This window comes from Manis pentadactyla, chromosome 2 (assembly GCF_030020395.1).
Source record: "Manis pentadactyla isolate mManPen7 chromosome 2, mManPen7.hap1, whole genome shotgun sequence".
NCBI lineage: Eukaryota > Metazoa > Chordata > Mammalia > Pholidota > Manidae > Manis > Manis pentadactyla.
In genome coordinates, this window is record NC_080020.1 from 113,453,378 (window position 1) to 113,466,532 (window position 13,155).

General features: G+C 40.6%; 1 protein-coding gene across 4 annotated transcripts in view; it reads right to left on the reverse strand.

The window, feature by feature from the left end:
* The window catches only part of IL7R (interleukin 7 receptor), a 32,064-nt gene extending 21,554 nt beyond the window's left edge, over nucleotides 1-10,510 (reverse strand). Inside the window, exons 1-2 of one of the 4 annotated variants that reach the window (XM_036892696.2) lie at nucleotides 10,293-10,510; nucleotides 1,061-1,196 (exon numbers count right to left, since the gene is read on the reverse strand). In XM_036892696.2, the coding sequence (XP_036748591.2) occupies nucleotides 1,061-1,196; nucleotides 10,293-10,374 (218 nt within the window). In that variant the 5' untranslated portion in view covers nucleotides 10,375-10,510. Of the gene's footprint in view, nucleotides 1-1,060; nucleotides 1,221-10,292 lie in introns of all 4 variants that reach the window. The other 3 variants (XM_036892683.2, XM_036892673.2, XM_036892693.2) reach the window with 3 other exon arrangements.
* Nucleotides 10,511-13,155: the final 2,645 nt, after the last annotated feature.

A 13,155-nucleotide genomic window follows, 5' to 3' on the forward strand; every position in this document is an offset into this window, starting at 1 on the left:
CTGAAGCAGGAAGCCCTTCACAGACAGATGCAGGAAGTTCTTGTAAATTAATATAAGACATGGAACCCAGGGTTTGTCTAGACTATATATTGTGGGGTATTGGCTGAGTGTCAATGGAATTTAAGAAACCCTTTTTTACTAATGCTGGATCTTGACTCACATTCCTTACTAAGAAACTAACTAAAATTATGTCATCTGATATAGATTTGGAGATAGCTGCAAGTCAGAATTTCATGTTAGAGTATTTCTTTCAAGTCACTGGAGATAGTAACACTCAGCAACAAGAGATGATTTATGGAGGAGGGAGAAGATAAAGCTCTCTGAGCATTTTACCAAACTTTCAAACCAGACAGAGACTTCCCCTTTTATTTTGACTTTTCTCTGGAGCCTCATGAAAGCAAGTGCCAACTTATTCCTGGGGATATTTGGAAAAATGATGTTGAGCGCATCATCTGAGGTCAGACTGTGTCAGGAGAGTGGAAGTTAGGTCTACAATCATAGATTGAAAAATTCTAATACCTCTTTTTCATTACTTATTACATACTGGATGTGTCTTCTAATTAAAATATGGAAGTATTAAATTACTTAATCATCAAAACCTCCCTATGGCTAGCATATCTCATTTAATGGGTAATGAAACTGAGGCACAGATGAGTTACACAGCTTGTTCTAGGTTCAAATGCTAGAAACCGGGCAACTGTGCTCCAGAATGCAACTTGAAGACACTAGGTTGTCTCATGCTAGGCAAATAAATTTTGGGGGAGGTGTGACCAAGAACCAGGATTTAAATTGTGTTATGAAGTTAGGAGAGATGTGACACCTCCAAGATCCATACCAACATTCAGCTATAGCAACAGGATCTGAAAGGTGAACCTGTGAGAATATCTTTGCTTGAGTCTTTTGGTGAAGGCCAAGGAGTTTCAGGAAGTTTTAGGAATTCATTTGATTTTAATATTTGATAATTAGGCCCTCCACTCCTTCCTTTACAGCTATTGCTGAGCAGCACCTGAAAAGAGAGACTGAGGGTTTCTAAGCACTCATCAAAGCCACCATTCCTCACCATATTTCAAATTCCAGATTGGTGCTGTTGATGTCCGGGTCATCAAAAGCACAGATCAGCAAGTGTTCGGAGTGGCCGTCCACCTCCAACTGACTGTAGCACGAGAATGAGTAGTCCAATTCCGCATCTTCAAAGCCTTCTGGGGAGGAAAAACCTGCAGCTGTTAATGAAGCAAATAAGTGCATCCTTCTGAAATCTGGAGTGACATTAAGGAAATGGAGGCCTTTTGTGATGGACATGAAGGTGTGATTATAGTTTATTTAAAGTAGGAAATCCCCAGGGTAAAGACAAGAAACATGTTTTCAAAAAAATAACCTAATGAGCACAGATTTTTCTTATAGAAAAAAATCATCATAATTAATAAATAATCTGCAAATATTTCTATATATTTTTGCCATTGGGTTAGTGCATTAGAGATCTAGAATGAACCCAACACCTTCTTTCCTTTATTTAAACAGGAACTTCTATTAGTTTGCACATTTCAAATAAGAGACACTTTATCTCTATTATTTTATGCTACTTGATCAAGACTTTGACTCCATCACTGATCTTCTTCCCAGGTATTATTTTTGAATGAGGGAAGATGATAGCTATTTTACAGTCAGAAATTCACTTTATAAGGGATTCCCTTGCTTACATAGGCACCCCAACTAAAAATACCACTGATTATTTCCATTGTGTGAAGATTTATTTAAGCAATTTGTCTTAAGCTACTAACTGAGGCAAACATAATTAGAAAGAAACTAGATCTGGGAAGACTCAGATGAATCTTACAGAGACTTCTGTGCCTATAGATACTTCTTTTGTAGATACTGTATCTTAGAGATATTAGCAAAAGTCTGGAAATGTGTGGGGAACCAGAATTTTTTTGCAACCACTTTTGGAAAGTACAATCTCTCAGAGATGGTATTTGCTTTCTTAAGCTGGGTTGAGTGCCCTAAGATTAAATCGATATTTTCTAAGTATATTTCACAATATTTAATAGAGAAAAATATGTCAGCTAATATATTCCACCTGGGACCTGAGAAACTCCGGGGTAACCAAAGCTCATCTTTGAATTCTTATTTTACCTTTTTAGCTTTGACCAACCGAAGCCAGAGTGGTTGAGTGTGAACCTATGACTGCTTCCAAGTCCATCGATATTAGAAGTTTCTTTAGCCCATCAACAGTAGAAAGTAAATGCTTCTAGGACTTTAAATAGCATTCAGAATATACTAAAATCAAACCCCGTTTGAGTGTCCTGAAGGTCACGGCATATACAAACAGCACCCTCTTTACTTAAATAATTAAATAGGCCTGTGGAAAAGTTAGTAAAGCCTGGGTTGAGTGGATCAACCAGCTGAGAGATAGCTTGGTTCAAAGTAACAAATCTCAAAAGCCACATCTAAGTAAAAGCTGTGAGCACTGCTCTTTTTGACCATTCCTAGAATCCATTAGGCTTTCAATTCTCCCACCAATAAAGACTCCTTCTGTAATTTCAGTAGGGTTATGGCCCCCTTCCTGATGACAGTTTAAAGTAATGAGGTGCAATCCACCATTTAGGGCTCACATTTCCAAGCATGTTCATTCCTAATCTTATAGATTCTGATAGTATCCAGTCCTCATGCTGTCTTGTTTTTTTCTTCTTTAGACCTTCCACTAACTCTACACAATTGAACCTATATTACTATCTGGATTCAGACATCTATGGATCAGCTTTGCCCCTAAAATTCTTCAACATACAAGTAACCCAGAGAAAGTACAGACAGAAGATGCTGGGCATCCACAGAGCAAAGCACTCCCACCACTTGTAGCCATCCAGTCTGACAATATGAGTTTGCTGTATATTTTCATACATATACAAGGAATTGGTCTGTGGTAAAACTGCAGTATTTCCAGAATCTCTTACCTGGCTTTAGTGCATCTCCATATTAATAGGTGTTCCCAAGGGGTGGATAGACTAGTCCATTTCCATATTAGTAGGTAATTACATGGGCAAATGAGGGCATATCTGGACTGGAGAGGTTGGGTGGGGTCCCTCCTTCTGTAGCCATGTCACAAGAGACATGGGAGAGCAGAAGTGGATAGATGCTTGTAAGCAATAAATAGGTTTCTTCCACTGTATTTCTCCCTTCGACTGATTTCAGTTTCAAAGGTAATTTGCCCTGGGATTTTCCTCATGGAGTTACATGGTCCTACAATTAAAGTGGCTATGTTTTGAGCAGCAGCTCATTGGCTCTACAGTTCTATAGCTCTACAGTGCTACCAGGCATAATTGCTTTGTAACCAAGAAAAATTCCCCTCAGAAATTTGCAAAATTTCATGGCATTTTACAAAGACAAAGTTATGATCTAAGTTGAAAAATGTATAGGTAAAGGTAATGTATGGGATGGTGAAGGCTTCCAGCATCAGAGCTGGACAGGTGTGGGTCTGGATCCTGGCTGCTCCACTTGGTAACTGTGTTCCTCCACCAGGTTACTCCATTTCTCCAAACCTGGGTGTTAGTTCATGTTATGTATGAATCAAATTAATTATGTTAATTCATAATATGTAAATGCATGTTATTATGAGAAATTGCTGAATAAATATACATGAAGAGTTATCTTAGAACACACTAAGCACTCCATAACACTTTTATCTTATTGAGACAGGGACCATAGGCTTAGACAGAGTAGGGTGAGGGCCTCCAGATAAAGCAAGGCAGGATATTTACAGTCAGAGCAATATAACTACTTGCAAGGAAACCCCCTACCAAAACTGTGTGTTAAACATTAAGCTCTAGAGTCATTGTTCAGTGAGATCAGTTGATACTCCCCAAATAAAAGAATGTAGCCTGTATTTTTATTATGCTAATTGTTTGTAATCATGCATAAGATTCACTTTAGCATGCTAAAAGGGACTTAATATCTCATCAAGGACAAATATCCTAAGATCACTTTTAACAAGTCCACACCTTAAGCCCTTTATCAGTTCCCCAAAATCCTCAGCTGCCTATAAATCCTCTAGACAATGCACCACCCCAGGCTCTCTTGTCCCCTCCTGGTGTGAGCCAGGAGTTCTTTCCTCTCACTTTATTCCTAAATAAAAGCCTCTCCCTGGCTCTCCTACCTTGGGCGTTTATTAAGTTCATTCTTTGACGCTGCAAACAAGAGCCCTGGCATCATTATTTATAGCTATAATAAGATGTATCTTATTTATATCTTATTATAGTTGTGACTTTTATCATTTTTTTGAGAAATAAGTAATGAATAGGTAGAATTCTAATTCTAAGAATACACATGAAAGCTTTGGGGCTCCTTTGAAAAACAATTCAATGTCAAAGGTGTTATTACTATTGTTTGGAATTACACAGAGCTTTTGAACAGTGAGTTAACCTATCGGTCTTCAAATGTTCACTGAGAAATATTTTTCCATAAAATTTTAATTTTTTTGGATTATGTATTATAGACAAGGCAATATGGTTTAAAAGTCTTCCTACTGAAAGGAATTAGTTTATTAAAAATATAAATGGCTTGGATTTTTAAAAATGATCCCTTTCTTCCTTGATCATTCTTGTGGTTATCAGAGACTAACTTATCTTTCAACAAAAAGCAGCTATTATTTTATACCCCAAACCAGGAATTTTTTGATGTGATCATGTGGATGGGTTGTTACAGATCTTAAAAAAAAAGTTGAAATTTAAAAAGTCGAAGTGTAACTCAGCTTTCAATTAGAATTCTTATTTTTTTAAAAAAATACTAAGGTCAACAGGGAGACATGGAATATACTACATTCCAAGGAGTAAGATATATGACCTGCTGTGATATAATGAATGAATCATAGGAAATACATATTTGGTCAAATACAGATGACCAAATATATATTTCCCAGGTGTATTTGGTCTTCATCCACAGTTTCTGAAAACACTGCAGAGTCTGAAAGGTGAAATGGGTGTCTTATCACGTCAACGAGAGACTTTTGAACCCCCACCCAAGGGCAGGGATGGGGGCTGAATCAGCCAATGGTCAATAATTTAGTCAATCATGACTATGTAATGAGGCCCTCACAAAACCCCTGAGAAGAGTTTTTTGTTCTCTCCCTGCTCCGCTCTGCCTGCTATGCTCAGTTGAATCATGATTCTGAAATAGGGAGAGCTTCTGTGCTTGGGGAACCAGAACCCCTCCACATGCCACCGAGCCAGGCTCCAAGCTCCACGAGGATAGAAGCTCCTTTATTTGGGACCTTGTCCTATGTCTCTCTTAATCTGGCTATTAACTTATATCCTTTATTAAACTGGTAAATGTAAATGTTTTCCCAAGTTCTGTGAGCTGCTTTAGCAAATTAATCAAACCTAAGGGGGAGGTCTTGGGAACCTCCGATCTGAAGCCCGTAGGTCAGAAGCATAGGCAACTGCCTGGGGCTTGTGACTGGCATCTAAGTGGAGGGTGGAGGGCAGTATTGTAGGATGGAGCCCTTAACCTGGGAATCTGGTGCTGGGTCAGGGCAAAAAGCATCAGAATTGAGTTGAGTTCTTCAACACCCTGCTGGTATTTGAGAATTGCTTGGTGTACGTATGTGTGAGAAGACCCCCTCCCACATATTTACACACATTGTAATCAGGTCCGGGTACCGAATGAAGGTATACTATTACTGCTGTGTATAATTTTTTTTTGTTATTGTTATATATACATGTAGGGAAAAAATATACCATTGCATTTGATGTTAGATGAGTGGGAATCTCATTTGGTGTCAGAGATGTGGGATTTGCAATACTGGCCCAGGTTCACAGAAATATGTGGTTTTTGAAGAGAGAATGAAAGGGCAGGGGATAAGGAACCTTTGATGTTTAGATGGTTACACAGGCACCCATGGTATGAAACTGTGGCTGTGCTGCAATCAGTAAGTAAAGTAAAAGTTACCAGTGGAATTTCAAAATGGCAGTGGACCGAGTTCCTGAGGAGTGATTGTTCAGTAGTAAGCTGTGGGTCTTGCAACCAGCCAAACATGAAGCATACAGCCCCCAAACTGGTTACTCTCACAATCCACTTTCGTAAAAGCTCTTCAGGAAGCTAGTGATACCAACCTACAAAATGAGCCAGTGTCTCTGTATCCCCTGAGTAGGTGGCTCATTGGATATGTAAGGAAATGCAAACTAATAAGCAGACTAAATATTACAGTGCCTGGTTATTGTTATCTGTAATAGCCAAATTGAAAATAAAAGAAAATGTTGGATCAGGGCTTACTGCTGAACCAAGCTTGGATTTGGGTCAATATGAGTGGTAGCCATTAGCCTCAAAGCTGCCTAGAAAGGGAAAACTTACGTCAGGGCAACAGGAAGTACCTCTGAGACCTCTGGTCACCAAGAAGATAGTTAATGTAGGGGGAGGTGAAAACCAGGAAATGAACTGGCTCATTTTGTAGATCGGTATCACCAGCTTCCTGAAGAAGCTTTACCAAAGTGGATTGTGAGAATAACCAGTTTGAGGGCCGTGTCTTTGGTTTTGAATGCTTCAGAGTGGAAGAGCATGTTTGGGCTGATGCCAGACCCACAGCTCACTATTGAATAACCACAGATGGCTGTACATGATCCAGACACATGAGAGGTTATTCCTGAGGGAACAGCCAGTCTGGTGGACTGGATAAAAGCCACTGTGTGGTCTGTTTATCCTGAGAACGGGGACTACCCAACTTCCCCTACAAATGCTAAATGGAACACCCCATATGCTTCATATGCAAGGCATGTGGTATTGGCTTTATGATGATGAGATATTCACCCACTGAATATTCCTGTCACTCAGGTTATAGTGAATGCTGTGACTAAAGGGGCCCCTGTTACATGGGCAGCCCATGTAACTTTGCTGCTACAAAATTGAGCAACAGTTCAAGAAGCCTTATCAGATTTGTTATTTCTACTACCCCACAAGGGTCTCTATTGCCAGGAACATTAAAGCAATTAAGAAAATGGGGAGGAATGAAGGGGAGAGTCGGGACTCAGCCCTACAGAGTGGAAGTCTTCAGACATTGATGGAGTTGAAACAAAGATTTTCATGCAGCACTATCAGAGACTGGGTGGGCCAATGGAACCACCTGTTGTTCTCCAGCATTACAGAGGCCCAAACAAGTCCCTATTTACACCAGTTTGGAGGAATTTAACAAGCTTGGAGGCCAAGATTACAATGAGAAACCTGACCAGGAATCTCCTGGGGCATTCATCAGGCATGGTAGGCAAATAGACAAGCAAAAGGGCCAGGATCTTCTGACCACCTCCCCACCTTCCCCACCCACCAGAGACCTGAGGCCATTTGCAAATGTATGGGTAAAGTGGCCAGGGGGAGGAGAGCAAACTTTCCCGGGACTCCTTGATATTGGAGCCCAAAGCACTGTGTTTCCAAAACCTGTTGATGAAATCTTTTTAGGGGCTAAGGTTAGATTGGGAGGATATGGAGAAGCAAGAGTTGATGGGATTAAAGTGAAAGTTTGGATGAAAATTCGGGTATTTGAGCAGACTTTGTGTGAGGTGGTTGCATCTCCTTTACCTGAATGTATTATTGGGATGGATATTATGTCTGACTGGGGATTGCTTCCCCTACCTAGTACTATAAAACAGAAGGCATGTAAGCCCGCCTTCAGGCCAGTTTTATGTGGGCATGCTAAAGGGAAACTACTAGAACTGCTGGAGGAACCCACACAGGTGGTTAACTTGAAGCAATATAGAATACCTGGTGGACAAAAATGATCATCACTTTAGTGACATGCTAGAAGCTGGAGTGCTGGTGCCCACAAATTTGCTGTACAATAGTCCTGTGTGGCCTGTGAAAAGGGCAGAAGGCTCATGGAGACTAACAGCAGACTATTGAGGCTTAAATAAAGGTGTACAATCCATAGCCTTAGCATTTCAAGACATGGTCTCAACCATACAGAAAATATAGCAGGCTGAAGGAGGCTGATACTCAGTGATGGACATTGCAAATGCCTTATCCATAATGTCTTGGCTGATGTCAGAGAACCAGAGAAATACACTAATAAGGAAGGTAGTGCCCAGAAGGGTTCCATAATAAAATGGAAATGGTTCATACAGGAGCTGCTGGGGGACTGCAAGGAGGTCCACACTGTATGCATGAGCAGGTGGCCTCATTTCCTCTAGGACCAACCCTAGAGCCCCCTGATGAGCTGCCAGAGCCAACTGCTATATGAGCTGTGCCCTGTGAACAGCTCTCCACTGAACAGCAAAGAGCTGCTTGGTTTACAGATGGCAGTTCCAAGGAGAATGGACAATACCCTGTTTGGAAAGCTGCCACATTAAGACCAGTGGATGGCAAGATTCTGGTTGAAGAAGGTAAGAATAAATCAGCTCAGTGGGATGAACTGCATGCTGTTTTCCCTGCAGTTATGGAAGAATTGAACAATGATAAATCCTTATTTTGTATTTTTACTGATTCATGGGCTGTAGGCAATGGCCTGGCTGTATGGTCAGGTAAATGGGCGATGGAAAACTGGACTATTAAAGGAATGCCAGTGTAGGGTGCAGCCCTGTGGAAATCATTTTTGGAATTTAAGGGGTGCATTAAAGTAGGACATGTCAGTGCCCATCAGAACCCCCTTCCAGGATCAGAAGGTGACTGGAACCACCAAGTGGGCCAGTGGGTGCTCTCCCTTGAGGTGGCCACCTGGGTTCATGAAATGAGTGGAAATGGGGAAATGGCAGCAATGCAGAGATGGACTGAATCCACACATATTCCTCTTGCATCCTGTGAGGCACAGAATACCAACAAGAACTGTTCTGTCTGGCAACAAGAGAGACAAAGACTGCAGCTGACTATGGGGAAAATTCCCTGTGCGGAAGGCCATGAACATAGCTGGCAGACAGATTGTATTGGACCAAAGCCAGTAGCCCCTGGGGACCATAAATGGGTCCTAACTGGAATAGACACTTACTCTGGACTGGGCTTTGCATATCTGGTGGTAGATGCAAATGCTCAAAATACCATTAAAGTATTGGAACAGAAGATACTATACCAATTTGGACCACCAAGTTACATCTCTTCAGACCAAGGAACAATGCTTCACAGCCCATGGTGTCCAACAGTGGGCCAAGAGACCTCACATCAGATGGACATGCCATGTTGCATATCATCCTCAGAGGAATGGTTTAACAGAAAATTAGAATGGACGTCTGAGACATTTGCTGTCTAAAATGGGGGGAGATAAAGGCATGAGGGGCTAGCTTACATACCTTCAGGAGCATCTGCTCACACTTAATGTGAGGGGAGCTAAGGGAGAGTCCTCACTGGACAGATTCCTCCAGTGTTCCAGGGGATCTGGTGAAGAGGGGGTGGGGGAGGATGCTAGTATGACTATACAGTCCTTCCCACATCACTGTAACTTTCTTTTTTCCTACCAGATGCAATGGTTGCATGACCATGGCTGCATCTGCAGGTGCCTGAAGCAGGGAAGATTATTAAGATTATTAAACTAGAAACTGTAACCTTACCCTTAAACCTTAATGTCAGAATTCCTACAAGCCTGATGGGGTGGATTGTGCATTCACCCTATCTGGCCAAGTCGGGACTGACAGTGAGCACAGCTGTTCTGCCCAGTGGCCTGGACAGCCCTCTAGCTCTGCCCCTGTGTAACCCTATCTTACATGAATGTTAATATATAGACATTAAATATATTTCAATGAGACAACTCACTCAGATGATTCTCAGTTATTCACTAAACATTTCACATGAATCTACCAAAACTGAAATATTTTGAAGACATTTTCAAATATTTATTGAATATCCACTATGTTCTAGACAGTCTTTTCAGCACTGGGGATATAGCAATGGTAAGTGCAGACAGAGCTTTTGTTTCTGGACATTATTTTATCATGAAACTTATTCTTTTGGAAACTCCTAAAAAGTTAAACAAAACAAATCTAGGTAAAACTACTTAATAAGGTAAATTACACTAGAGATTTTCCAAAAGGCATAACCAATGTGTCTATACAGGTATTCTTTTTTGTAAGAACAGAGGCATCAACCAACATTCAAGATACATTCTAGAGACTCAAATGTATTCTTTCTTGACAATTCTGAAACATTATAACCCATGCATGGTATTGTCCCCAGGCCCCCGTCCTGGTGGTTAGGACATACAAAATGAGTATGTGATAAGTTCTCAAACTCCATTCCAACCCAGTGTATGGCTCAGATCTATTAGGGATATGAGCAACCTGAATCATAAACTAGAGATAATCTGAAATCCTAAAGAAAAATTAGAAATGACTCACCATTCTGTGCATAGCCACTTTCTCCAGAAACGGCTTGAAGTAAATAGAAAACCATACCAAAGGCTGTACCTAGAATTATCATTCTGAAAGCAAAAGAAGCAAGAAGGAGAGAAGAGAGGAGGTGTGTAAGCCTATGCGTAGGAATGAATGAAACAGCAAGAGCAGGAGTGAGTGAGCAAGAGAGAGAGACTTCAATCTACAGTGTTAGGGCTTTATACTTATTTAACCACAGACAGGGGGAAGTATAAACACAGCAAAAATGAAGGCGAGTGCCAGAAACAGGAAGTCTGAGTGTGGGGTAAAATTGAAATAGTTCCAGAATTCCCCGCCTGGCTTTAGTCCATTAACATATGAGTAGGTATTTCCTCCAGCAGCCCCAGGGTCCAGGGGTGGAGAGAAGCTATTCTCTTCTCCCCTCTGTTGTGTAATTGGTCTGGCGCCTGTTGCAGACCAATGGAACCTGACCTCTTGTCATCCAATAAAGGGTTTCTCCCATTTAGTTTTTCCCTTGACTGATTTCAGCTTCACTGGTTTCACTGGTTTATTCACTCCTGGCAGGGAAAACTCCTCTCCCCAGAGCTACACTTTGTAAAAGTATTGCTGCTGTAAGCAGAGGTAGAGGAAATGGAGAGGCAGAGCATGTGAAATTTGGTATTCCTGTCATTCCCAAACTTTTCTGTGCTTATTGCAGATAAGGTAGTGGATTCAAATCTAGGCTCAAACTATGTTAGACTAGAATGTGATTAGGGTTCATTTTAAAAGAATCCAAGACAAATGTTTATAAACTTGCAAAGTCAACCAACTGATTGTGTGGAGTTAGCTTGGCCTTAAGGAGAAATTCCTTTTCCTTAAAAAGAATAAAGTAATTTATGAAGTAGTGAAGTAATTTATTGCAGTTTTATTTTAAACAGTTCACCTCTAATCTCTAAACCTACACACTAGAGAGTTTCACAAGAACAGTGATTTTGTTCTCTGTGTATCCCTAGTACCTACTTATGATCATCCATCATAGCAGGCATTCAAGAATTGTTTGTTCAATTTAGGAGTTGGTGAGCTATGGCCAAGGGGCCAAGTTTGGCCCACCACCTGTTTTTGTAGATAAAGTTGTATTGAAACATAGCCGCTTTTGTGCTACAACAACAGAGTTCAGTAGCTAGGATAGAAACTGTATGAAACACAACATCCAAAATCTCTGCTATCTGGCTCTTTATCAAAAAAGTCTGCTGACTCCTTGTTTAATAGATAAAATAGTTATTTTCTCAGTGTATTTAAAATAGGATTATATTTGTGAAGATGTGATCACTGCACAATTTTTCAGGAACATGCAAGCCACACTGATACCTACATATACAGAGCAGTGGCCTGAAACAATGGCAGATATTTCACTCTCCCTAAACTTGTCTTTCAATCACAATTGTTCATAATGTGGCCTCATGGTTAAAGTAGTGATAGTTGTTAGGCCTGGCTGACTTCTTGGTAACTGTTGGATTTTTTTTCCTTTAAGTCATTACAAATGTTCAAAGGCATAAATTGATAGAAATTCTGTCATCAACAGATAGTGACTCCTGAAAGACATGCTTCTGCTCAGCCTTCTGAATAATTTCACATGGATTCAAGCATTATCTCTTTTGACTTGCAGCTACTCTCTTTTGGAAAAAAACCATAAAACTGCAATTATAAGGTGATGAGTACAAAGATGTTAAGTAGACAGTGAGTTATGAACTTCTTTTTGATTCACTGTTACAGAATTGATCCTATAGGTCTGTAAAAATGGCTAAGTTGACAGATGATAAGTTGAAGCAAATAGAAAACATGGACTACATCCCTCAGTGTGTAAAGCAGAATCTTTGAGAGCTGCATGAGTTAGCTTGTCACTTTATTACAGTTGTTGTGACAATCTCAGAAAACAAAAAAAGGGAAGGTGGGGTATTTGTACCAGTCTCTGGAAACCCCTCTTCATTATGAGGCAGATCCAGTGACGGAGGCTGGCCCCTGTTTATAATGTCACACTGTGGACTGCAAGCTCAAGGGATGTTTCAGAGCAAGAAACCAACCGAACAGGACATAATCTCTCTCCTCCATCTGCTGAGGCCTCCTTTTGCCATTTTCAAACATATCTCGAACCAAATAAAGAGTAACAAACTTTGTGCAGATAGTAATTTGTGTCCTTGACTCTAATCTTGTCTTGAAATCTTGGTTAGAAAATCATAAGCCTGATTCACAAAAGTTGGTATGTTTTGTGCATTGAGCTGAATATCCTTTCAAGAAAACTGTGATTATAAATTCCAATGAACTGAGTAAGTGTTCCAAGAAAAACCACAAATTACATCTACCCTCCAGCACAGAGCTCATGAATGCTCACAGACTGTCACTTGATGGGTGAGTAATTGGCTCATGTCTCTTTAAATTCTCTTGTTTATCATTTAAGTGGACTATCATTTTGATTGTATCTCTTTCCTTTAGTTGTGAAGAGGTAAAAGAACAAAGCCAAGACACAATATTTTGGTACAGCATGTGCTAGTTTGCTCAGGGGATTTCCACTAGTGTACTTACTCTTTCTGGGTGGGGTAGGAGATGCCAAAGGACCTCAGAGAGAAACCTGGTTTAAGCATGGGGAGCTCAAAGAAAGAAGAGCCTCACTAGTCCTTCTAGAGACTACTGGGGAAACAATGGTACCTTCTCTGCTTTCTTTAACCAAGTCTTGTTAGCCCTTTGAAACTTAGAAAAGCTGAGGTAGAATCACCCTGCTCCATATATATCCCAAATGAGAGACCTTAACTCTGCTGCTGTGTCATTGCTGTCTGTGAGAGAAGTGGAGGGTAAGAAAACACATCAGGGAAGACCCCAGGGCAACTGAGCCTCC